This window comes from Caretta caretta, chromosome 8 (assembly GCF_965140235.1).
Source record: "Caretta caretta isolate rCarCar2 chromosome 8, rCarCar1.hap1, whole genome shotgun sequence".
NCBI classification, from domain to species: domain Eukaryota; kingdom Metazoa; phylum Chordata; order Testudines; family Cheloniidae; genus Caretta; species Caretta caretta.
Window position 1 is genome coordinate 56,284,439 of NC_134213.1, and position 27,737 is coordinate 56,312,175.

General features: G+C 46.6%; 1 protein-coding gene across 1 annotated transcript in view; it reads right to left on the reverse strand.

Annotated features, from left to right (window-relative positions):
- Positions 1–27,737, reverse strand: part of NIBAN1 (niban apoptosis regulator 1) — a 131,999-nt gene that overhangs the window by 17,761 nt on the left and 86,501 nt on the right. The window contains exon 6 of the mRNA XM_048861777.2: positions 15,090–15,205. Coding sequence (XP_048717734.1) covers positions 15,090–15,205 — 116 coding nt within the window. The remainder of the gene's footprint in view (positions 1–15,089; positions 15,206–27,737) is intronic.

Below are 27,737 nucleotides of genomic sequence, written 5' to 3' on the forward strand. Positions count from 1 at the left end.
TGGAATAAGTTAATGCTACCCCAATGCTTACACTATCAATAAGGATTTATTTTTCCAGGGACTCACAGCATAGACCATAAAAAAAAAATAGTAACTTCAGGCTGAGACTTGAGAGAATAACAGCCACTCCAAAATTGGATTTTATGGAGGAAGAACTCATACATTTAAGGTCATGATGATAATTAATACCATTATGAGCTGGGTGAAACCTTGCTATGGGTTAGGTTAAAACCCCATTGAGGTTGATATGTTAACTGAAGGGTGAGTTCACACCTAACTTTAAACATAAGCCCTACCTAAGAGAAAAAGGTGTGAGAGACCCTGCCTGGGAGCTTTTGGGCTGAGTATTGCTTTGGATAGATGTGTGGGAGTGTGAGAGAACACAGAGATACTGAGGTCACAGACAAGAACAGAGAAAGAGGGAGAAGCAAAGAGGCAAGATAAGCCAAGCAGGAGCCTGTGAGCACAGTGTGACCCTGGAAAAAGCTAGACAGCGAGCATTTGGGTCTGGTATTAGATAAAGAGGCTTCAGGGCAGTAAGCTAAGAAACTGTTCCTTTTGTTCTTGGTTCCTCCTGCATTCAGAGATACAGGACTTCATACATTCTTTATAAACAAACAAAACTGCACCAAAGAAATGCCTATCACAAATTTCTACTTCCAGCTGGACCATCCCAGGGCCCCAAACCTTGACTAATGGGTCCGGTCAAAAAGAGGCAACAATATGATGGAATAGCAGTAGCTGCAAATTTCCATGCTGTGCTTGAACTTAGAACCAGAAATTTAAAGATTTCCCTTTCCCCACCCTTTCCAACCCCCACAACTACAATGTTTTTCTAAGGATTTTAACTTTTAAGTTACTGATCTGTTCTTCTCAGCCTTAACTCCATCTTCATAAGGTCTTTGTCTGGGAATTTTGTTATTTACCAAACGTGCTAGATGGTTTACAGATACATATGAAAACATGTTGTTTGCTGCCACAAGTATCTTACAATCTAAATACTACAGTCAGATTCAACTATGCTGAACCAAGTACCTATCAGAAAATAACTGATCTAAGAAAAGGTCCTGCAAGGTCATCCAGAAGCGTGCACTAATGCACACAAAACTGGGATGTCATGATCAAATAGGCAGTAACAATCTTCATAGTGACCAAACATACACTGATCAATGTGAATTTTAAAGGTATGTAAAAGTTACCTTTTTAAGAAATGTTCGATTGAATTTATATTTCTTTAATGAAAGGTATATTTTAGGGGGCCCCAAAAAAAGAACGGTTACTCACCTTCTTATGACTGTTGTTCTTCGAGATGTGTTGCTCATAATTAGGTGTGTGCATGCCGCATGCACAGTCGTCGGAAAGTTTTTCCCTTAGCAGCACCCGTCGGGTCGGGTGTGCTATATATGACCCTGCAGACACGGTGCCTCCTCAGTTCCTTCTTGCCGGTTACTCCGACAGAGGGGAAGGCAGGTGGGTTTGGAATGGATAGGAGCAACAGGTCTTGAAGAACAATAGTTACAAGAAGGTGAATAACCGTTGTCTCTTCTTTGAGTGATTCCTCATATCGATTCCAGTTAGGTGACTCCCAAGCCTTACTTAGGCAGTGGGGTCGGAGTTATGGAATCGCTCATTGGAGCGCTTCTCTGCCGAAAGCTGCATCATCTCTAGCATGCTGGACGATGGTGTAATGAGAGGTGAACGTATGCATTGAGGATCAAGTCGCTGCCCTGCAGATTTCTTGGATCGGGACCTGGGCCAGGAATGCTGCCGATGAAGCCTGTACCCTTGTGGAGTGTGCTGTAAATGTCGGGGCTGGGATTTTGGCCAACTCGGATGCAGAATGTGATCCAGGAAGATATTCTTTGCGATGATACCGGGAGTCCTTTCATCCAGTCAGCCACCGCTATGAATAGCTGGTTCGACTTTCTGAAAGATTTAGTGCGTTTGATGTAGAAGGCCAGCACCCACCTAACAACCAGAGTGTGCAGCCTCTGCTTGCGGTAACTGGCATGAGGCTTAGGATAGAAAATGTGCAGGTATAGGTCTTGACTTGTATGAAAATTGACACAACCTTAGGAAGAAAGGCTGAGTGAGGCCTAAACTGCACCTTATCCTTGTGGAAGATGGTGTAAGCTGGGTCAGAGGTGAGGGCCTTTAACTCAGACACCCTCCTTGCTGAGGTAATGGTGACCAGAAAAGCTACCTTGTATGATAGAGACAGAAGGGAGCAAGTCACTAGCGGTTCAAATGGGGGTCCTCATTAGTTTGGAGAGGACCAAGTTAAGGTCCTATGCAGGGACTGGCTGTCTAATCTGGGGATGGAAGCGTTCCAGGCCCTTGAGAAAATGTCCCACCATGGGGTTGGCAAATACGGAGCATCCAGATACTCCTGGGTGGAAGGCCGAGATAGCAAAGAGGTGAACCTTGATGGATGACACTGCCAGGCCTTGTTGTTATAGGTGTAGGAGCTACTCTAGGATGAGTGGTATAGGCACCTGGAGTGGAGGTGTAGATCGCTGGGCACACCAGCAAGTGAACCTTTTCCACTTAGCAAGATAAGTGGCCCTGGTGGGTGGTTTCCTGCTGCCAAGCAGGACCTCCCTTACAGGTTCCAAGCAGAGAAGTTCCATGGGATTTAACCATGAAGCTTCCAAGCCAGGAGATGGAGGGACTTGAGGTCTGGGTGGAGCAGGTGACTATGGTCCTGAGTGATCAGGTCAGGGTGGAATGGCAATGGAATTGGGGAGCCCATTGACGGTTCTAGGAGCGTGGTGTACCAGTGCTGTCGAGGCCACGCTGGGGCCCACCAGGATTACCTTCGCTCTGTCCCTGCAGACCTTGTGCACAGGAGGGAATGGGGGAAAGGCATACAACAGGCAGCCTCCCCAGGGTAGCAGAAACATGTCTGTGATGGAGCCCGGGCTGTGATTCTGGAAGGAGCAGAACATTGGGAACGTCCTATTGCTGTGGGTGGCAAACACGTCAACCTGGAGAAACCCCCACCTTTGGAAGATGGAGTATATGACATCTGGACAGACGGACCACTCGTGATTGCGGAACGATCTGCTGAGGTGGTCTGCCAGGTTGTTCTGAGCCCCTGGGAGATAAGGTAGTTCCAGGTGAATGAAGTAGGCTATGCAGAACTCCCAGAGCCTGAGGGCTTCTCGACACAGAGGGGAGGAATGGGCTCCACCCTGCTTGTTGATGTAAACATGGCAGTGGTGTTATCTGTCCTTATTGCCACGCATTGGCCTTACAGCTGGGCCCAAAAAGTTTGGCATGGTAGGCGTACCACCCTGAGCTCCTTGACGTTGATATGAAGGGAGAGCTCATCCAGAGACCATAGGTCCTGTGTTTGTTGATCTCCCAAATGCGCACCCCCAACCCAGTAGTGATGTATCCGTTACCAGGGACGAGGAGGGCTCGGGGCTGTTGAAGGGGACTCCCTCGCACACCATCTTGAGGGTCGAGCCACCATTCAAGGAACTTGAGTATGTGCTCTGGTACTGTCACTACTAAGTCCAGGTTATCACGTCCCGGGCAATAGGCCAACGCAAGCCACGCTTGCAGGGGTCTGAGCCTCAGCCTGACATGCCAGACCACATAAGTGCAGGCTGCCACGTGGCAAAGGAGATATAGGTAACCCCCTGCAGTAGTGGTCGGGAATCGCCTGAGGCCTTGAATGATGTTTGACATGGCTTGGAATTGTGTGTCTGGCAAAAACACTCTTGCCTGCACCGAGTCCAGCACTGCTCCGATGAACTCTATTCTCTGGGTCAGAGACAAGGTTGACTTGTTCACATTGAGGAGCAGGCCCAGTCTCTCAAATGTGGATCTGACAAACTGGATCTGAGATTCCACCTGCTCCCTAGTGCACCCCTTGAGTAGCCAGTCGTCGAGGTCGGGGTGTACCTGCATCTGTCTGTTGCGAAGGAAGATGCTACGACTGACATGCACTTGGTGAAAACTCGGGTGGCTGTCAACAGACCAAATAGGAGGACCATGAACTGATAGTTTTGTGGTCGACCACAAAACTTAGAAATTGTCTGTGCGTGGGGCAAATGGCTATTTGAAAGTACACGTCTTTCATGTTGAGGGTGGCGTACCAGTCTCCCGAATCCAGGGAAGGGATAATCGTGCTCAGGGAGACCATACGGAACTTCAACTTCACCGTGAATTCATTGAGTCCTCATAGGTCTAGAATGGGTCTGAGACCCCCTTTGTCTTGGGGATTAGGAAATAACGGGAATAGAATCCCTTTCCCCATAGCTCCTGAGGAATCTCCTTCTCCGCTCCTATGGTGAGGAGCAACTGCACCTCCTGGATAAGGAGCTGCTCATGAGAAGGGTCCCTGAAGAGGGACAGGGAAGGGGGGTGGGAGGGACAGGAGGAGCAGAATTGGAGAGTAACCCACCCCTGCCGTGTGAAGAACCCAGCACTGTCTGATGTTATTTGGAACCAAGCACGGTAGAAGTGGGATAGACGGTTCAGAAAACATGGGGAAGGATCTGGTGCTGAGACAGGTGCTCCGTCCTCGGGCACACCTTCAAAATGACTGCTTTGAGCCTGACGAAGGTTTAGTTGAGCCCTGGTCCTGCCCAGACAGAGGATGGGGGGGTTTGCACTAGCCATTTCTGCCCCAGCGTCTGTAGGGATCCTGCCTCAGCCAAGGAGGATATGACCGCTGTTGCTATGGTTAGGGCTTAAAGGGCTTTTTTTGGGTTGCCGGGGTGTGCATACCCAAGGATTTCATTGTAGCCCTGGAATCCTTTAGGCTATGCAGCCTGGAGTCTGTCTGTTCAGCAAACAGACCAACCCCATCGAAAGGCAGGTCCTGCATAGTTTGTTGAACCTTGGGCGGAAGCCCCAAGGCCTCCGGCAGTGAGCTACACCTCATGGTGATTCCTGAGGACAAGGTGTGCGCTACTGAGTCCACAGCGTCCAGTGCGGCCTGTAAAGAGGTCCGTGCCACTGCCTTGCCCTCTTTGATAATAGCCCCAAACTCCTCTTTGGGCTTTGCTGGTATCAATTCCTTAAACTTCAGCATCACGTTCCAGGAGTTGAAGTTGTATCTACTCAGGATTGCCTGCTGATTAGCAATCCTAAATTGTAAGTATACTTTGTGTCCGAATAAATCCAGGCACTTGGCGTCCTTGGACTTAGGTGCTGGAGCTTGCTGTCCCTGCCTCTTCTTCTCATCCACTGCAGCCACCACTGGGGAACAGGGCTGCGAGTGTGTGAAGAGGTATTCAGAGGCATTCAGTAGGGATGAAATATTTCCTCTCCACTGCCTTGGCAGTGGGAGGGACGGAGGCTGGAGTCTTTGCATTGGCCTGGATAGTTTTGATGAGTGATGGGACCATCTAGGGTGGCTCTTTCGGTGCCAGGATATCCATCATGGGGTCCTCGGACTCTACCACCTCTTCGACCTGCAGGTTCATATTTCATGACACCCTGCATAGGAGTTCCTAGTGGGCCTGGCTATCTATAGGGGGAGGCCTGGAGGTGGAGGTGCCAGCCACAGCCTTGTCCAGGGAGGAAGAGGAGGAGGCTAGACGGTAAACTGGGTCCTCCTGACCATCCTGGTCCTCTGGTACCTCTTGTCCTGCCTCTAATCCAGGGTCAGCCACCCCAAGGTCAGGCTCAGGAACAGGGGTGGGTTCCGGAGAAGGTGGTAGGACTGGTAATTCCTCCGCACCCCTCAGGGTGGGATGACTGGCTGCTGCCTCTGGGACCCTCGCCTCGGACACCACCAAACGGTAACCACTGGACTGGGTGCCCTGGGCCTGGTGGTATGCCAAAGGGGTCCAAAATGGCCACTGCGCTGGCATCTGCCACTGCGCGGGCCAGGGTGCCACACCTATGTCTAGTCTGCCCCATGCCGACTTGCATCGGGCCCGCTCCAAATATTTAGACCCCATCTCCGGGCCCAAAGACGGGGACGTAGACTGCGAGGGCCAGAGTGGTGCTGAGCGCTGTTGGGCCAGGGAGCAGTGCCGCAAGGCTGGGGAGCGGTGCTGCGAGCAGGGTCTGCGCGATGACACGGAACCGTCCCGAGATGGACTGTGCCGGGAACAGGACCTGTTGCACAACAGCGATCGACACTGCAAACAGGAGCGCTGGCAGGACCTGGAGCGGTGGGACTGGTGCCGTGAATGCGATCAGTGCCGCGAGTCTGATCGGCGCCGGGACTCCGAGCAGTATTTCGTCTCTGGTGGTGGTGCCGACGGGAAGAGCACTGCAGGTTTTCTCCGGGACGGTGCCACACGCTGTGGCATCAGAGGCTTGGCGCGAAGGGCCAGGGACCATGGTGCCGTCATGTCTATGAGGTCTCTCGTGGCCTCTGATATGTCTGGGGTGGAAGGCTGTTGTACCTCCTCCACCACCTGACACGGTGAGTCCAATTCACCTGACTCAGTGGTCCCCCTTGCAGAACCGAAGTCGACAGTGCCTGCGCTGAAGTTTTTGGCACTGGGTGCTCCTCCCTGGGATGCACCCCATTGGCCAGTTCTGAGGAGGTGGGTCCTGAAGTCGGGGAACCACTTCTCCCTTGTTTCTGGTGCCATTTCTAACCCGGGGTATGGAACCAGTGCGGAATTGTCTCTGACTGTTTCCACACCGGAGAGCGGCGGTGTTGCAGGTCTCGTCCACAGTCCTTCCACGGTGCTGTCTCCGTGACTAATGCCAGGGCACTACACACCGATGCACTTGGTCCCGGGTCCTGCAGCATCATTGCTGGTTGTGGTCTAAGTACCACCTCCATAAGGAGCTGCTTCAGTCTAAAATCCTGCTCCTTTTTTGTTCTTGGGCAAAACCCTTTGCAAATCCTGCACTTATCTGCCTGATGCTTTTCTCCCAGACACTTTAAGCAAGTGTCATGGGGGTTGCCCACTGGCATAGGCTTTTTGGAGGACTTATCATAGAATCATAGAATATAAGGGTTGGAAGGGACCCCAGAAGGTCATCTAGTCCAACCCCCTGCTCGAAGCAGGACCAATTCCCAGTTAAATCATCCCAGCCAGGGCTTTGTCAAGCCTGACCTTAAAAACCTCTAAGGAAGGAGATTCTACCACCTCCCTAGGTAACGCATTCCAGTGTTTCACCACCCTCTTAGTGAAAAAGTTTTTCCTAATATCCAATCTAAACCTCCCCCACTGCAGCTTGAGACCATTACTCCTCGTTCTGTCATCTGATACCATTGAGAACAGTCTAGAGCCATCCTCTTTGGAACCCCCTTTCAGGTAGTTGAAAGCAGCTATCAAATCCCCCCTCATTCTTCTCTTCTGCAGGCTAAACAATCCCAGCTCCCTCAGCCTCTCCTCATAACTCATGTGTTCCAGACCCCTAATCATTTTTGTTGCCCTTCGCTGGACTCTCTCCAATTTATCCACATCCTTCTTGAAGTGTGGGGCCCAAAACTGGACACAGTACTCCAGATGAGGCCTCACCAATGTCGAATAGAGGGGAACGATCACGTCCCTCGATCTGCTCGCTATGCCCCTACTTATACATCCCAAAATGCCATTGGCCTTCTTGGCAACAAGGGCACACTGCTGACTCATATCCAGCTTCTCGTCCACTGTCACCCCTAGGTCCTTTTCCGCAGAACTGCTGCCTAGCCATTCGGTTCCTAGTCTGTAGCTGTGCATTGGGTTCTTCCGTCCTAAGTGCAGGACCCTGCACTTATCCTTATTGAACCTCATCAGATTTCTTTTGGCCCAATCCTCCAATTTGTCTAGGTCCTTCTGTATCCTATCCCTCCCCTCCAGCGTATCTACCACTCCTCCCAGTTTAGTATCATCCGCAAATTTGCTGAGAGTGCAATCCACACCATCCTCCAGATCATTTATGAAGATATTGAACAAAACCGGCCCCAGGACCGACCCTTGGGGCACTCCACTTGATACCGGCTGCCAACTAGACATGGAGCCATTGATAACTACCCGTTGAGCCCGACAATCTAGCCAGCTTTCTACCCACCTTGTAGTGCATTCATCCAGCCCATACTTCCTTAACTTGCTGACAAGAATACTGTGGGAGACCGTGTCAAAAGCTTTGCTAAAGTCAAGAAACAATACATCCACTGCTTTCCCTTCATCCACAGAACCAGTAATCTCATCATAGAAGGCGATTAGATTAGTCAGGCATGACCTTCCCTTGGTGAATCCATGCTGGCTGTTCCTGATCACTTTCCTCTCATGCAAGTGCTTCAGGATTGATTCTTTGAGGACCTGCTCCATGATTTTTCCAGGGACTGAAGTGAGGCTGACTGGCCTGTAGTTCCCAGGATCCTCCTTCTTCCCTTTTTTAAAGATTGGCACTACATTAGCCTTTTTCCAGTCATCCGGGACTTCCCCGATTCGCCACGAGTTTTCAAAGATAATGGCCAATGGCTCTGCAATCACAGCCGCCAGTTCCTTCAGCACTCTCGGATGCAACTCGTCCGGCCCCATGGACTTGTGCACGTCCAGCTTTTCTAAATAGTCCCTAACCACCTCTATCTCCACAGAGGGCTGTCCATCTCTTCCCCATTTTGTGATGCCCAGTGTAGCAGTCTGGGAGCTAACCTTGTTAGTGAAAACAGAGGCAAAAAAAGCATTGAGTACATTAGCTTTTTCCACATCCTCTGTCACTAGTTTGCCTCCCTCATTCAGTAAGGGGCCCACACATTCCTTGGCTTTCTTCTTGTTGCCAACATACCTGAAGAAACCCTTCTTGTTACTCTTGACATCTCTGGCTAGCTGCAGCTCCAGGTGCGATTTGGCCCTCCTGATAACATTCCTACATGCCCGAGCAATATTTTTATACTCTTCCCTGGTCATATGTCCAACCTTCCACTTCTTGTAAGCTTCTTTTTTATGTTTAAGATCCGCTAAGATTTCACCATTAAGCCAAGCTGGTCGCCTGCCATATTTACTATTCTTTCGACTCATCGGGATGGTTTGTCCCTGTAACCTCAACAGGGATTCCTTGAAATACAGCCAGCTCTCCTGGACTCCTTTCCCCTTCAAGTTAGTCCCCCAGGGGATCCTGGCCATCCGTTCCCTGAGGGAGTCGAAGTCTGCTTTCCTGAAGTCCAGGGTCCGTATCGTGCTGCTTACCTTTCTTCCCTGTGTCAGGATCCTGAACTCAACCAACTCATGGTCACTGACTCCCAGATTCCCATCCACTTTTGCTTCCCCCACTAATTCTACCCGGTTTGTGAGCAGCAGGTCAAGAAAAGCACCCCCCCTAGTTGGCTCCTCTAGCACTTGCGCCAGGAAATTGTCCCCTACGCTTTCCAAAAACTTCCTGGATTGTCTATGCACCGCTGTATTGCTCTCCCAGCAGATATCAGGAAAATTAAAGTCACCCATGAGAATCAGGGCATGCGATCCAGTAGCTTCCGTGAGCTGCCGGAAGAAAGCCTCATCCACCTCATCCCCCTGGTCCGGTGGTCTATAGCAGACTCCCACCACTACATCACTCTTGTTGCACACACTTCTAAACTTAATCCAGAGACACTCAGGTTTTTCTGCAGTTTCGTACCGGAGCTCTGAGCAGTCATACTGCTCCCTTACATACAGTGCTACTCCCCCACCTTTTCTTGCAGGGTTTGAACCCCTGGGACTTAAGCATGCCCTGGGACTTAAGCATGCCCTGAATCCCCAGGGAGAGTGCGGTCAGGTTGGAGGGGAACCCCCCACTACCAACAGCGAACTATTAACACAACACTAACTAAACTGACTAAGGAAGACAAACACTAAAGTAGATAGAAGCTAGGGAAACATGGAGAGCTTGCTGAGCAAGACGCCACAGTTCCAACGACCATCACTGGCGGTAAGAAGGAACTGAGGAGCTGCTGGGTCAGCAGGGTCATATACAGAGCACTATGGAGGCGCCACTCCAGAGGGTTCCACAGCTGACCTGATGGGTGCTGCTAGGGGAAAAACTTTCTGACAACGGTGCCTGCAGCACACGCACACCTAATTGGAATCAATATGAGCAATCGCTCGAAGACCAATAATTGATTTAACTTTTACAAAAACAATGAGCTTCATTCACCACTGTATGACTCCAGTTTACACTGGTGTATCATTGATTAGTGGAGTTACATCAGTGTAAAACCAGAGTAGCACAGTAGCGAATCAAGCCTAATAGGTAGACCTACAGCAACTCAAGCTTTTACTGCCACAGCCCTCAACCCAGGACCCCACAAAGTATTCCTTTACCTTTTGTATTTGTCATGCCTTTTTAATACTTAAGCAGACAATTTTGTACTGTCAACAATCCCATTTATCTTTATAAAATGATGTAAGCAACAAAACAAAAACGTAACCAGGGAATTTTAAGGGTGCACAAGAATATTTCATATGTCAGTGGGAGATGTTGAGTATTTGTTTTACTGTATACATAGGCTTGGCAGAATTGATCTTTTTTAAAAAAAAAATTTCAACAGATACTGATGTTCATTTTTAAGCATCTGTATAGACTTTTATTGATTTAAATTTTCACAGTCACAGGTAATTATGGGAGGAGGATCAGACAATTATTTAATGACAGAAATGCTGAGATTAAAAAGTTAAAGTTTTATAACTTTTAAAACACATATTGTCAACATCATGTCAAAACACACAGAGTAAATATCCTTAAATCAAACTCTAGTAAGCTCTCAAGCAGCATTTTTCTTACTTTGCCTATCTGTAAATTTTGATGATCATTGATGGAAGTATTTTTTGTCAGTTTGTGCACATATGGAGAAATCAGTATTTATAAACTGTGGCAAGGCACCCCTTCTGCCTCACCAGACTTAGCGCTCCCTCCTCTGGCAGGGACAGGGCCTGGGGTAAATCAGCCCCCCACTCTGGAGCGTGTGTGTCTTCCGTCTTTGGGGTTTGTTTCTCGGAGCCTTCTTGGTAGGCCTCAGGGCAGGCCTGAGGAGTGCTCCTCTGCCAAACAAAGGGAAAAAGTCTATAACGCCCCAAAACAAAAGGGGAATACCTTTCCCTGGCCCCCTCACTGGGGCAGGTGTTGTCCTGTCGCTGGCTCCAGGTGTCAGTCCTTCCCCTAAACAGGCACTGAGTTTTGGGTGTCTCCCCTATGGGGAGGAGCGCAGTCTCTCACACTGGAGAAACCTTTCTCCCTGCTGCCTCCAGCCTTGCAGCAGTTTCTCTCTCTCTCACCAGGAGCAAGATTTTAACAGGTTTCAGGCAGCCCTTAATTGGACTCAGGTGTCCCTAACTGACCTGAAGTAACCCCTTCCCAGCTTTTAGGGAAAAGGGCCTTAAGCAGTCTAGGGCTAACATACCTGTTTTCCCAGACCCTCCTGCAGCCGTTGGGCCTGACTTTGTCACATAACATTTACTGATAAAAATCTATTCCTTCCAAGCCTATGTACATATATTGCAATACCTAAGCAGAACAGGATAAGTTAAGGACAGCTTCAGTCAATACTGGCAATACTGTGTGTCATAACAAGTAATCAGGATGAACGTATTAACTAGCATTCTGCAGTTTTTTGTTTTTTAAAGAGCAACAAACTTCTAGTCTGGTTGTTCCAAACCATTCACCTAGCTTGGACATTTGCCTAAAAGAATTATTATACTTGGTCAAAGCATTTACTTTGAGAACATCCTATTAAAAACTCAAAGCATTTACTTTGAGTTTTTAATAGGATGTTGGGGTGGAGGGAGCATGGGATCTCCAAGAAATACTCTAAGAATTTAAGCCCTACTTATACATTTTCATCCAGTTTCCACATCTTCCACAGTTTTCCAAGGCAGACTATCAGAATTATTCTGGTTAGCGAGGACAAAACCCTGAATCACAAATTCTTCAATGGACCCCTACATTTTCCCTATGAGTAGCATGATTTTCAAGGGTGATGAACACGCAGCAGCTGGCACTAAAGTCAATGAGAGCTGCTGAAAGCTCAGCATTTCTAGGGGAAAAAAATAATCAGGGGCCAGATTCTCTCTTAGTTATACTGAAATATATCTGGAATAATGCCAGTGAACTCATTGGAGTTATGCAACTCACAGCAGTGTTCCAAGCCATTTATTTTAGATGCCCAAGTATGGACTTAGGAGCCTAAATTTAGCCATCCATTTTAAGTGCTGTATGAGGCAGAACATTGGCTTGTTCCAGTGTGGTTGTTGCTATGCAGTGCTCTGTTTCAGCCATTTGTCACAGTAACTGCAGTATCTACTAGTTTATCCACCCAAGACTAAAAGCTTCTTCCTGAAGGAGGGGAAAAGCATACTAAAGAGATTCTCCAAGAGTTGCAGGTACCTGGTGTTCCATTCTCCCCTGGGGGGGAACGGGTGTTTGGAGCATTGCAGAGGGGCAAAGAAAAGATTTTCAAACCCCAGAGACTAAGGAGTCTTGCGGAAATCTGACACCAACCTTACACATCCTGGAGGTGGGCCTGCTCCTCTGTGCTGTTCTCTAGGCTCCCCTCTCCACCATTAGAATGGCAGTGGTGTTATTGGGTCCCTTCGCTGCAACTTAAGCCCTAGGTTCCAATCCCACATCCAGTGCACATTTTGGAAAGGGGACAATAGTGATGCCTTCCATGTGAATTTCTGCCCAGAGAGGAACACAATGTGTAAAGTGGCAGATCCTCACCTTCATCTCTTCCCTGGAACTTGCAATACTCAAGACACAGTAGGGTCTTGCAGCGGAGCTTCTGCAGGCTCCTGGGAAGCTGACCATGCTTCTAAACTGGTGCTCCTACTTCTGTTGGTTTCAGGGCTTATTCCAACCCTTGCTCTTCTGTGCATACTTTGCCATGGAGAGGGGTGGCTGGCACCAAGTAGTAGACCTGAAATTTCTTTTAGGCTTTTGATTCTTAGGCTAGTCATTTATGTCACAATAATTTGGAAATACAGGCGCTTTCTCTACTCCCTGGATATTACATTAAAGCATTTTTAATATAAAATTGTAGACAATGAGATGCAAAGGCCTATAGACAGTTTTGGAACCAGTCAAACTCTGCAGTCCTTATTTACTGCCACTGTTAACAATGGCATCTTTTCCTGAGTAAAGGATATCAGGATTTGGCCCACCAGTAGTTTTACCGAGCTAGGGCTATGGCAAGCCCAGTGGGAGCTGGCGCTATGCTCAGAACCAAAACAGAAGTTTAGGATAATAGGTGGAGAGCTGGGGGAGATGGTGGAGGGTGAGAGCACTTTCCAGCTCATTACAGGCTGTAAACATAAACTTGTTTTCCCCAAATATCCTTTATTGCTCAACAAATTAAACTTACATAAATGGGTAAAAAAAAATTTTCCTTATCCTCATTTCAAAATAAAATTTGTATATATTTTGCAACACATTTTTTTTATGATTACAGGTATTATTAGGCTTGGCAGAGTTTGATTTTAAAAAATAATAATTCTGACAGATATCAACATTTATTTTTCAGCATTTTCCTCTTTTTATCTATTTAATTTTTCACAATTGTGGGAAACTATGGCGGTGGGATTTGGGCAATAATTATTTAATGAGAGTACATGTTGAGATTCAAAAAGCTGAAGCTATATAACTGTTAGAACACAACATCACACATCAAAATAAACGAAGTAAATATCCTTAAATCAAACTCTTGTAAGTTTTCAAGCAGTATTTTCTTACCTTGCCTATCTGTAAATTTTGATTCTTATTGCTGGAAATATTTTTTCAGTTTACAGTGAAATTGACATTGACCAATAAAAATCTAATCCTTCCAATCCTAAGTATTACTATTGGCTGCTGTGGTATTTCACTCAGCTGTTGCACTGTTTTTTATATTATATATCTAAGCCCCTTTTCAAACACCTCCTAATGGCCCAACTGTAGAAGTTGTTACCAGCTTGCAAACGGCTTCTTCTGATGGTAAATCACCCATTTTGAAAACACCCACTCTACAGTATGGAAAGAAACAGGTGCAATTCAAGGTTCACTGAGCAATAGCAACTGAAAACCTCCTAGTAGGCATCTCCCCGGGGAATTTTTAATTAACCACATAATATTTAATTTCCTGCAATCTAGACAGCGCATTTTAAAAATTTCAGCACCATAAAATATATTGCGTGACAGCATGTACCTCTGTAGGGGCATCTGGAGGCACTAGACAGAAGGCGATTGGAAACTAGTATAGTTATTAATGTAATCAGTACCAACAGGGAAAAGAAAGTATTTTACCTGCAAAACTGCAATGGGAAGGGACAGAAACAGAGCCCATTCCTGCAAACACTTGATACAGGCCTTGTTACACTGGTGGCAGCATGTAGAGTTCACGTAGCTACATACAGCAGTGAAAAGCAGGCTGTGTCCACACTGCAGTGTATAGCTACACACAGCAGTGAAAGGCTCTGGCAGAAAGAAGGCAGCAGGGAAAGGCTCCGGCACTTCTCTGAAGCAAGGAAAGGCTCTGCTGCTGGAGGGAAAGGTTCCAGCAGCAAGATCCTACACGTCTAAAAATAGCAATTCATATGTGAGATGCACAGCTTGGGCACATAGAGAGCTGAGTAGGGTATATACAGCTGTAGAGAGCAGTTTAGGGTTCTGACCTGATGTATCTTTACTTGCCAAAGCAGTGCCTCACTGTCTACATGGCTATTTACACCTGTGCTAGGGTGATGTGCAGTGTATGTCAGCCGCTGTAAGTGTAGACATAGCCAATGAGTAGGCGTTTACTACTCTTAGTCCCACTGACTTCAGTGAAACTACTCACAACACTAACACTATGCTCCCCAGATCTTGCAAAGGCTTACACAGGTGCTTAACTATATGCACAGCAAGTAGTCCTGTGGGATTGCTCACAGTGCATAAAGTTAAAACACCAGCATAAGTCTTTGCAGGATTTGGGCCCTATGCACATTGACTGGCATTAGCAGGATTGGGCTCTCATTTTGTAACTACATTTTGTAACTACATTCCACTTGCAGTGGAAATTCATAGCATAGAACACTGAATAAATTTGGTGTACATGCTCTGTGTCTGTTTACAGATATAAATATCTTGGATATTTTTTTACTCAAGGTTTCCTTCAAAAAACTTTCATTTTCTCACTACCTCCACCATGCTCAAACACCACCATGGACAAAGAAAGGGAGATTCTGTTGTACCTGAATTTCATTGCCAGTTATCATTTTCCAAGACCCATAGTGGCCTTTCTCCTGACGGAAGAACTGGACGGCTTCTAAAAATGCCTGCACTTCAAATGTGGTCTGCTTGAGGAAATCTAAAGAAAAAAGAAATAACAAAATTAATTGACTGGTAAAAGAGTGCTGAGTGTTTTTAAAGATTCTTTTTGATTCTATTTTATATGTTTCTACTCAAGCTCTAATTTCTGAATGCTCTGGCACAATCTTCTTTCAAGCCTTGTCTAGACTAGAATTTAGAGGTGTGATGTTAGCTCTTACACACTAACACACTTAAAAAGTCTAGTGTACACAAGACACAGTGCTATTCATGCGTGTTAAGACTAACAACCATCTTAACGTTTTGAGAGCAGTGTGCCTTGTCTACACTAGACTTTTTAAGTGTGTTAGTATGCAAGAGCTAATATGTGCTAACATTACACTCTTCATTATGTTAGGTAACACATGCTAACTTTAACATACCTTTTATCCTAGGCAGAGTAGTTAGGAGTTTGTCAAGATAATTTTTCCTATACGTATTGTAACAATGAAATGGGCAAATTAGATAATTAAGGACCTCCTTTTTTCATGCATTACCTGCAAAGACTATTTTTATACAACTAGTCTATTATTCAAGGTTATTTGCTGAACACTTTATACAGACATATCCTGTCAGGTAACTATCCATTGCCACTATTGCTTACACCTGCAGTTCATGGCCACCCTGGCCTCCATATATTGCTACATGAGAAGGAGTCCTGGGGAGGTTCTAGTGTGCAAAAGGGGGCTGCGGTATGGACAAGGTTGAGAGTTTGGAGTATTTGCTCTTTGTAAACTGTAGATGACCAGTCACAGAGTGCAAGTTACATCACATGCTATTGTCTCTGCTCTCTGTCCAACCCCACAAAGCACTTTCAAGATAGCTGCAATGAACTGTTCTGTCATGAATATATCAGCTACTTTGGTCCATTGGCTGTTCCCTTCACATGGGAGATGCAAATGGAGTAGCAGCCATATAGTGGGTGTATTTTCTCCAAGACCCATGGGAAATATTCCCTCTTCTCTAGCCCTGGAGAAATTCCATAGCACAATCCAACTGCTTGAGCTCTGTGCTTGGATAGGGGTCTGGGCCTAAGACAGCACTTTGCCAAGATTCTTTGAGAACCAAAAGAGCTGTGGCCTTCCCAATGGATAAGTACCACTTCTGTGAGGATTACCATCTTGAGGAGATTATGAAGTTGCATTACTTAGTTCCCCCTTTTCAAGACAGGATACTTTCAGCATAAATAGTTCTAATCCTAATGTGCACACAGGGGGATGAGAGACGTGAATAAGAGGAAGGGGAAGAATGTTTATTCCACTGGAATTAGTTTTGCTAGGTTTTTTTTAAGACATTAATATTTATAAATAAGTTTTATGAGGAAGGCTGGGGAATGAATACATGAGTCTTGTCTGTAAAATCTCTTATATGAATGTATGCTACTTTTCATCTATGTAGGAAAATTCTATGGATTAGTGGGGGCTCTGCACATGCACCAAGGGCAGACCTCATAGCTCATACAAATAAGCTGGAAAAAAAGAAACAACCTAAGAATTTTTTTAAAATGAAACCAGAGTTAAGCTATGACACTTAAAAGGTCCCCAAAATCAATAGATTCACAGCAAAGGTCCTTATAGACCCTGAAGCGTCTCTCTGGGTTGAAGCCATTCCATGAGAGCAAGCTCTTTTCCCCTGTTGCTGCATCTTAAGCATAGGAATAAGCTAACCAGTTTGGAGAAGACTGCCCAGAACTGGAATGGAACTATTTTTGAGTGTTGAAAACATTTGGTTAACATTTCCCATTGCTTTTTCTCACTTTCACATTGCCTCTTCACTCCTCATTTTCATCCAAGGTTGGAGAATGAAAGTGCTGATCAGCTATGAGAACGAGACTGTTCTTGCACTATTTCCAGCCCCGTTTTGCACACTGTTGTGAGGGGGCATGGCCTCCTTCCGAGACTGACAGGGAGGGACGGCCACGGACCACTACACAGACAATGAAGTTCAGACAGACAGCTAAGTTTTTGGATGCCAATCTAAACTAAACATGAACTCAAACATCTGGGGTTGGCAATCCCCTTGTAGTAATACACAGTCATGTCTGTACAGTGCCTAGCACAACAGGGCCATGAACCTTGGCATTACTGCATTATAAACAATAATAATACTTTGAGATCTTGTATCAAAGTCACTATGGAAGAGCAAACTTCCAACTGTTAAGTTTACACTCAGCAAAGCTGAGGAGAGGGTATGGGGAAAGTGTTTAAGCTACCTTTCCACATCTGTGAACCTGAGCCATATACAGCCTGAAACCCTGGCATAATGAAGAACAGCCCTAAGCTGCTCTAAATTACATCACCAGCAGCAAATCTGGTGGGGCACGCTGCACTGTGCCCACATCTGAGATGCCAGCTCTCTGTCCCCTACACCAAGATGGGGAGCAGAGAGTACAGAACCAGCTGTGCCAACACTGTACAACCTAATGGCTTTACTCATTCAAACCGTTCACTGAAAGTAACAGGAGTTGCATATGAGTAAGTTCTACATGCTTTAGCTCTAATTAGTAAAGCCTCACAATACCACTGAGAGATAGTAGGGAAGTATTATCCCTATTTTCCAATTAGTCTGGGCCTAGGAAGGTCAAGCAACTTGGCCACAGTCATACAGTGGGTCAGTATCAGAAATGGTAATAGACTCCAGGGTTCCCCAGACTTCCCCAGACCTGTGCTTCCCTCTATATAATTCACTAATCATGACTGCAACTAACTACATGAACTTTAACAAAGTCCCAGTCAGGATTCCAAACATTTCTCTGTTTCCACAATCTTGGCTTAAAACACTTTTTGTCACAGCTTACCCACCAAGACATTAAAACTGTAGGGTAACAATACATCTCATACAATTAATTCTATTTTGTTGGCTGAAAAATTAAGCACGTGTCAGACCCACAAGCTTTTTTTAGTATAAAATTAATCATTTTGACCACAAGGGGGCCAGACTGTGTTGCTGCTTGTACTTTGAAGGGATTTGGCTAGAGGAAGTCAGAACTGTAATTGTTGCAACCCTGGGATTCTGACTCACATGTTTTCATTTTTAACAGCTGTACTCATTTCCAACCAAAAGGGAAAAAGGGATGGGCCAAAGAGATGGTACTTGGATGGTGCGGATGTGACAACAAGCTAGCGGTGATGGGACTCTGCTCTCTAGAATTTATAGTTGTCATTTTCTAACTTAACAAGAAAATTTATAGCCTCTGTCCAGAGGTCTCTCTGACCCCAGAGAAAAAGAGGAAGGTGGGATGGTTGGGGGGAAAACATACCAATTCAATCAGGAAACATATATAAAGCAACAACCACAATACTATCGCAATCATGCTGTCCTTTGTGTACCAGGCAGTAGAGGAGTAGAATGCAATTGCACCAGCCCTATGAAAAGCTGCATAGAGTACAGGGAAAGGCAGTGCTATTATGCACCTTTGGGGCTTGATTCTCCAGGGCCTTGCACTTCATGCAGTCATTTACACCTGTGCAGATTGTGTGCAACCTCTACCATTCTGATTCAGTGCAGTTTTACATTCACTTTGCACAGGTGTGAGTGACTGCTCAAAGTGAAAGGCACTGGGGAACCAGGACTTGTGTGGGCTGTACTGTGCAAAATCCAGAGTGAAGCACACAGGCCCCAGATGCTGTCAGAAAAGGGGACATTGTCTGAGAAGCTGGAGGCGTGGTCAAGCTCAGAAGGAGCTGCACTATGACTCCCACGATTTCAGCAAGGGGCCCATGCTCATGCACTTGTCTGTGGGCAAGTGTGCTTAGGCTAGATTGCTGAAAACATCATCACAGAATCATAGAATCGAAGGCCTGGAAGGGACCAAGAGAAGTCATCTACTCCAGTCCCCTGCATCCATGGTAGGACTAAATATTATCTAGACCATCCCTGACAGGTGTTTATCTAACCTGCTCTTAAAAATCCCCAATGATGAAGATTTCACAACTTCCCTGGGCAATTTATTCCAGCGCTTAACCACTCTGATAGTTAGGAAGTTTTTCCTAATGTCCATCCTAAACCATATTTGCTGCAAATTAAGCCCATTGCTTCTTGTCCCATCCTCAGAGGTTAAGGAGAATGATTTTTCTCCCTCCTCCTTGTAACAACCTTTTATGTCAGGGGCGGGCAAAGTTTTTGGCCTGAGGGCCACATCGGGTTTCTGAAATTGTATGAGGGGCTGGTTAGGGGGGGCTGGTTAGGGGAGGCTGTGCCCCATCCATCCCTCCCTCCCTGTCCCCTGACTGCCCCCCGCCGCCCCATCCAACCCCTCCTCTCATTCCTGACTTTCCCCGCCCCAGGACCCCTTCCCCCATTTAACCCCCCCTTTCCCTGCCCTCCGACCACCCCGACCACTATCCACACCCCCGCCCCCTGACTACCACCCCGAACTCCCCTGCCCTCTATCCAACTCCCTCTGCTCTCCGCCCCCTTACCGTGCTGCCTGGAGCACCAGAGGCTGGCAGCACCACAGCTGCACCACCCAGGGCGCCAGGACAGGCATCCGTGCTGCCTGGCTGGAGCCAGCCATGTCACTGCACAGCACAGAGCACTGGGTCAGGCCACAGCTCTGCAGCTGCACTGCCCAGCAACACCTTGCAGCCCCGCCACCCAGAGCATTGTGCTGGCGGCGCAGTGAGCTGAGGCTGCAGGGGAGTGGGAACAGCAGGGGAGGGGCCGGAGGCTAGCCTCCCAATCCAGGAGCTCAGGGGCTGGGCAGGAGGGTCCCACGGGCCGGATGTGGCCCACGGGCCGTAGTTTGCTCACCTCTGTTTTATGTACTTGAAAACTGTTACCATGTCCCCCCTCAGTCATCTCTTCTCCAGACTAAACAAATCCAATTTTTGCAATATTCCCTCATAGGTCATGTTTTCTAGACCTTTAATCATTTTTGTTGCTCTTCTCTGGACTCTCTCTAATTTGTCCACATCTTTCCTGAAATGTGGCACCCAGAACTGGACATAATACTCCAGTTGAGGCTTCATCTGCCCGGAGTAGAGCGAAAGAATTACTTCTTCTGTCTTGTCTACAACACTCCTGCTAATACATCCCAGAATGATATTTGCTTTTTTTGGAACAGTGTTACACTGTTGACTCATATTTAGCTTGTGATCCACTATGACTAAGGCTGTGTGTCTGTCATGGAAGTCATGGATTCTGTGACTTTCCATGACTTCTGCAGTGGCTGGTTCTGGCTCAGGGGCTACCTGAGCTGGGCAGCTCTTAGGCCAGCAGCAGTTTGGGTGTGTGGGAGGAGGCTCAGGGCTAGGGCACGGGGTTGGGAGAGGGCAGCGCTTACCTCAGGGGGAGGGGGCTCCCCGGCTCCCACCAGCAGGTCCCTGCAGCTCCTTGGTGGACGGACCAGGGGGCTCCGTGCGCTGCCCACACCCACAGGCACCTCCCCTGCAGTTCCCACTGGCTGCGGTTCCCAGCCAATGGGAGATGTGAACCCAGCACTTGTGGTGGGAGCAGCACGCAGAACCCCCCTGGCTGCCCCTCCCCCTAGAAGCTGCAGGGACCTGTTGATCAGATCCAGGTAGGGAGCCTCCCAGCCCCGTTAACCCTCCCCAGCAACAGCAGGGATCCCGGGCCACATGCCACCACCCAGCCACACTCCCCGCCACCAGCATGGGTCCCAGGTTGTGTGCTGCCGCCCGCACCCACCACCACCAGCGCGGTTCCCAGGCTGCACGCTGCCACCCCGCCAGCATCTGCAGGGGTCCCAGGCCACCACCCCCAGCATCTGCAGAGCCCCCCACCAACTCCCCCAGAGCACCCGCGGCCCAAGTTTTAGTTAGAGGTATATAGTAAAAGTAATGGACAGGTCATGGGTTGTGAATTTTTGTTTATTGCCAGTGACCTGTGCATGACTTTTACTAAAAATACCTGTGAGTAGAACTTAGCCTTAACCATGACCCCCAGATCCCTTTCTGCAGTACTCCTTCCTATGTAGTAATTTCCCCTTTTGTATGTGTGCAACTGATTGTTCCTTCCTAAGGGGAGTACTTTTCATTTGTCCTTATTGAACTTTATCCTATTCAGACCATTTCTCCAGTTTGTCCAGATCATTTTGAAATTTAATCCTATAATCCAAAGCACTTGCAACCCCTCCCCGCATGGTATCATCCGCAAACTTTATAAGTGTACTCTCTATGCCATTATCTAAATCACTGATGAAGATATTGAACAGAACTGGACCCAGAACTGATTCCTACAGGACCCCACTCAATATACCCTTCCAGCTTGACTGTGAACCAGTAATAACTACTCTCTTGGAATGGTTTTCCAACCAGTTATGCACCCACCTGATAGGTAGCTCCACTTAGGTTGTATTTCCCTAGTTTGTTTATGAGACTGTCGTATGAGACAGTATCAAAAGCCCTATTAAAGTCAAGAGGTACCACATCTACCGCTTCCCCCATCCTCAAAGCTTGTTATCCTGTCAAAGAAAGCTATTAGGTTGGTTTGACATGGTTTGTTTTTGACAAATCCATGCTGACTGTTACTTATCACCTTATTATCTTCTAGGTGTTTGCAAATTGACTGCTTAATTATTTGCTCTATTATTTTTCCAGGTACTGAATTAAGCTGACTAGTGTGTAATTCCCCAAGTTGTCCTTATTTCCCTTTTTATAGATGGGCACTATGTTAATACTTCCATATTTCACAGTGGTGCTGGGAAGATAAATTCATTAATCACTGTGATGTACTCAGATACTCTGGTGATAAGGGCCATATAAGTATCCAGACAGATACTGCAAATCTGACTAAGGACTTTTCTACACTTGGAAATTAACCAAACTAGCAATTCTAGAATGATTAATATAGTGTCCTCTTATTACAGATTAAGCTATATTCGGGGGGGAAACCCTTTAATTGCAGAATATGTGTCCACATTGAGGCCTATACTGAAATAATAATTTCAGAATAATTAGTCCATAATAGCTATTTCAGTAAATTTCCAAGTATAGACAAACCCTGATTCTTAGTAGCCATTGCAGATGGGAGTGCTTGCTAATGGTATTTTTCCTTTTATAAACTGAACCTGAAAGCAATTCATTAGCACTTTAGCTGCTACAAAGCTCTTTTTCAAGGGATGGAAAGCCATCTGTAACCAATATGACTCCTCCTATTTCTCCTGCAATGTGCATGTCTCACAACGCCATTTTTGAGTTCATTCAAAGCATCAGATAGGTGTGTGCAATGAGTCTTATATCTGGTGAACAGAACGAGCTTCCAATGTAAATCCCACTGAGAACTCTGAAGAGAGATTCACAAACTCAACCCTAAATTCATCAAAATAGTACATGGGGGATTAGCCAGAGGACACCCATTAATATTGGGAACTGCATGCCTGAATCCTTTGGTACTCCATTGTAAATGTAGGGGTACACATATATTAGTGAAAATACTGACAAACTTTTCTGAGCACCCCATGGGCCTGACTATCAAAGGTGATAAGCTTCCATCCATAGCTCCCACTGACTTTAGTTGAAAATGGGGATACTAAGTATGTCTAAAAATCAGGTCCCTGTAGGTGTCATAACAATTCAGTTCAAACTGCTTCTATTTATGTGTATATTGTAACGGATTATATGCTCACAGTTTTGGTTCTGTGGCTATTCTTCAGAGGCAAACTGCTCAGACAAGCATTGGTGTTTTGATTTGCTTAGATGCTGGTTTTCTTAAACAGGAATTACAGAAATGCAGTCATCTCTGAAACAAAGTGTGGCTCCTATTTTACACTACCTAATACTACACCAGTTTAGAACAAGTGAATAATTCTATATCCAGTTTAAACTACCGGACAGTGTCTTTCTGAGGGTACATTGTGAAGTTGTCAAAAAAAATTTTGCCTTTCATGGGTACATAAAAGGCCCCCCCAAGAAAAACAAAAGTTTTGCCGACACAAGTGGCAGTGTGCACGCGGCTCCTGCCAATAAAGCAAATGCCGCTCGCAAGGCTGGAAGTATTTTGTCGGCAAAAGTGCCGACAAAGTACCAACAAAGAGCGTTTACAAACGCTGACTTTAGCGACAAGGCTGTGTCGATACAGCCTTGTCGCTAAAAGCTGCATGGTGTAGACAAGCCCTGAGTGATTAGTATGAATATAAGGCCATTCCAGGCTAAGTCAGTGCACCAACAAAGCTGCCGTTAACCCGGTTATAAGACAACACAGCAATGCGAGTAGGAGTTTGAAGAATGCCAATGTATTTTTGGCAATTTATCAAATGTAATGGCAACAACTAAGTTCTCAATATACCTATCAGCAGAACTCACTCTTCATTCTGTACTCGTGTGCAGCTGCATGGAAAAACCTATGTTTGGGGAGGTGAATGAAACTCTTAAGGGACTAGAAGTGTTTCCTCAGCTCTTGCCAGGACTTTGATTAAATGTGATAACCAGACAGTAATATATTTCCACCTAGCCAAATATATTAAGCAGTTTCATCTACTGAGACTAAAAAGTTTTGTGGCTTTGTTTTGGATCTTCATTCATTCTGCAGTGCTGAGCCTCACTGAGACTCATGCCCTTTGGAAGCACCGTTACTTTGCTAAACTGTACAGCTAGTCAAGCATTGTATTCAGGATACTTTGGGATGTGTGAAAGCTGAACAGGTCATTCATCAAAACAAACAGACCATTCCTTTTCTAATACTGTAAATGCTATTGTCCAATATGGAAAAGAAAGACCCCCCAGGTTGCCCTTCCTTACAACAGAAATGTAATATAATAAATAAATAAAAATTATAATTAATAAAGACTTTACACTTCTAGTACTTTTTGCTTGAGGATCTCAAACTGCTTTACAAATGTTAGCTAAATCTCTAAGGAAAGTTTTTTTAAAAAAGTTAACTGACAGAGAAACAGGCCCAGAGAAGTTAGGTGACATGCCTGAGAATAGGTAGGAGTCCAAGACTCTGCTTCCCATGGGGGTAGTCTGCTTCAGCCCAGTGCATGGATGATAGGCAGGACACAGAATCATTTAAGAGACCATTAAGCTAGGCAGACAGCCTACTATAAAGGAGTCAACAACCTAAGGCCACTACACACAGGTGAGCATGTTTGGGTCCAATCATCAAAAAGCAATGGCAAAAGGCAACAGTCCAAGCTGCAGTAGGACACAGGTCATGCAAGGCAGCTACAGACTCAGGACAGTGGTGGAGACAAAACCAAAGAGTAGACGCAGACAGCTGGCACACATGGAGCCAAGGCCACGGGACAGCTAAACATGTGGAGCCAAGGCCAGGACCCGGCGAACATAGAGCTTCTGCCCTCAGCGTGCCTGATGTAAAAGAGTCAGAAGAAACAAGGTATATGAGCAATACAGAGCATCAACAGGACACTGTTGTGATACAAAGGCCCATTAGTGGTTCACTACTGTGTCAACAATTCGTCAGGCCTGAAATGCTCATTACATCCACCTCATTATGGTTATAATCTGTATCTTAAAGGGGTCATGTAATATGCTACTGGAAAACTAATAACTCACTGGTCATTAATATTCTCGTGTGATGTATGTACATGGTATGTAGTAAAAATTATGGAAATATGCTGGAATTAGGCCTAAAGTGTGTTTAAGCAAGGCATGTCAGGGGAGTTGGTAAACAGGTCTGCCCTAGACAAAGGAATGTGTATTTGCTTCTCTGACCAGTCTGGTCATCAGGCCAAGCCAATGAAGGTCCATTTGTATGTTAGGTGAACAAACCTATCAAGCTAAGAAGCAGGGGAGGAGACAGCTTCCAGCAGCGAAGAGAAAATGTATCTGAGCTATAAGGACAAGGAGTTTGAACCTTCGGTGATAAGCAACTGAAAGAACTGATTGTATATAATATTACTGTATTATAAAAGTTTGCGTGAGGTGTTTTATGAAAGCCTCTGACACACTGGTGATTAATAGAATAGTGAAATGTATGTATTTGAACTTTATAAGGAATTATGGATACTCATTGATATTAGGCTTTACAGTCTGTGTCTAAACAAAGGGAAAGCAGGACTCTCTCAAAGAGGATTAAACATCACAGCTATTTACCTGTCTCCTGGGTAAATTTAGCATGATGAAATCAAAACAATGGAAGCTCCATTTACACACAGTGGGATGGGAGGCCCACAGAAAGGGAAAAACAGTATGAGGTCATCCTGCCTCTTCAAACAAAGTCAATGAACTTTGCAAGATATAAGCAAAGACAGAAGCCATCTTTGACATCCATCACTACATCCACACAGACAGACACAAGGGAACAGAGCTCTTGCAAGCTGAAAAAGATGGGTCCTACAACAAAGGGATGGGACGGGACTGAAGTCTCTGGGAACAGAATATAGGTGAGAAACCGGCTTAGGTGAAGATGTTTCACCTACGAAGACAGGGGAAGCCTGCATCTTGTGTTTCTGTGGAAGGTCCTGACTGAGGGAAAGTCAGCCATGTCTGAGAAGAAGGAAGTTTGGTGAGTGAAACCATCTTGAACAAAGCCTGTACCTTGCTAGATTAAGTTTTAGACTTTTAGATGCATGTTTTCCCTTTTATTTGCTTGTAACCCTTTCTAACTTTATTCCTTTTTCTTGGCATCACTTATTCTATGTTCTATTGTTAATAAATTTGTTTTATTTTTACTATAAACCAATTCAGTGCTGCATTTGAAGGGAAGGGATTACTCACTTTATGCAGTAACTACAGTTCTTCAAGATGTGTATTCCTATGGGTGCTCCACTTCAGATGTGCATGCACATCTTGAGACCTTGACTGGAGATTTGCAGTTAGCTGTGTCTATTTGGCCTGTGTATGTGCCCTCTGCCTCCTCTTACTGGACACCAAGGCTATACGGGGTGTATGTATTGATGAGCTGCCAAAATCTTAACAACCGGTTCCCTCCTCACCCCACGAGGGGATTGTGGCCCACCCCCACCGCCGGGACTCCTGCCCCATCCAACGCCCCGCGTTCCTTGACCCCTCCCCTCCCCCGCACCCCCCACTGATCACATCAAAAGTGGTGCCTTAGGCACCGACTCCGTGGGTGCTCCAGGGCTGGAGCACCCACGGGAAAAATATGGTGGGTGCAGAGCATTCACTGGCAGCTCCCTGCCCCGTGCCTGGCCCCAGCTCACCTCTGCTCTGCCTCCACCGCTGAACGCGCCACCCTGCTCTGCTTCTCCGCCCCCCCTCCCCGAATCAGCTGTTTGCGCGGGAAGCCTGGGAGGGCTGAGAAGCAGGCAGCGGTTTCACACTCAGGCCCAGGGAGGCGGAGGCGAACTGGGGCGGGGAGCGATTCCCCTGTGCGTGCAACCTCCCCAGGTTACCTGCTGCAGAGTGGGCGGCCCTCCTTGTGCTCCCCCCCCCCCGCCCGCTCACCTCCACTCCGCCTCCGCCTCCCTGGACCCGAGCACAAAGCCGCTGCTTGCTTCTCAGCCCTCCCAGGCTTCCCACACGAACAGCTGATTTGTGGGAAACTGGGGCAGGGGGGGAAGCAGAGTGGAGCGGCGCATTCGGGGAGGAGATGGAGCAGAGGTGAGCTGGGGCCAGGCGGGGAGCTGCTGGTGGGTGCTCTGCACCCACCAAATTCTCCCTGTGGGGGCTCCAGCCCCGGAGCACCCACGAAGTCGGTGTCTAAGGCACCACTTTTGGCCAGTTGTTAAATTTAGAAGCCCTTTTAGAATGCCGGACAACCGGTTCTAAAAGGGCTTCTAAATTTAACAACCGGTTCCAGCGAACCGGTGTGAACCAGCTCCAGCTCACCACTGGGTGTGTATGGATGAACCGCACTCACCTTCTTCTCTACCCAAATGTTCCCTAGGGAACAGTCCAAAGCAGAGGGGAAGGATGGCAGGTAGTGGTGCACCCATAGGGGGGACACATCTCGAAGAACCTTAGTTGCTGCACAAAGTGAGTAACCCCTTCTTCTTCTTCTTTGAGTTGTGTCCCTATGGGTGCACCACTTCAGGTGACTTCCAAGCAGTATCCCCAGATGGAGGAGGGAGCTTTGGAACAGAGTCCAGAACTGAAGATAGTGCTGCATAACCAAGTGCTGAATTGGATCCGACAGCATGGATCAGGGCGTAATGTTTAGAAAATGTATATATTGAAGCCCATGTAGTGGCCCTGCATATATCTCAGATACTAGCACACTTTTAAGTAACACCATAGATGTTGCCTGTGATCTGGTCAAATGTGCTATCACCCTCTGGAGGGAATGAATGCCTGCAGCATCGTAACAAATAATAATACACCCAGATATCTATCTTGATAGTCTCAGAGCAGAGATCATGAACCTCTTGGATCTATCTGCAAAGGAGATGAACAGCCTAGGTGACTTTCTAAATTGCTTGGCCCCATCTAAGTAGAAAGCAAACACCTTCAAACATCCAGGGTACGGAAACAGAACTCCTACAGAGAAGTACGTGGCTTGGGGGGTTGTGGGGGGGACAGGAAACAGGTAGATTAATGGATTGATTATGGTGGAACTCCAATAAAACCCTAGGTAAGAATTTAGGGTGGGGACATAAAGAGATCTTGTCCTTGTAGATTACCATAAAGTGGGGAGTCTGTCATCAAGGC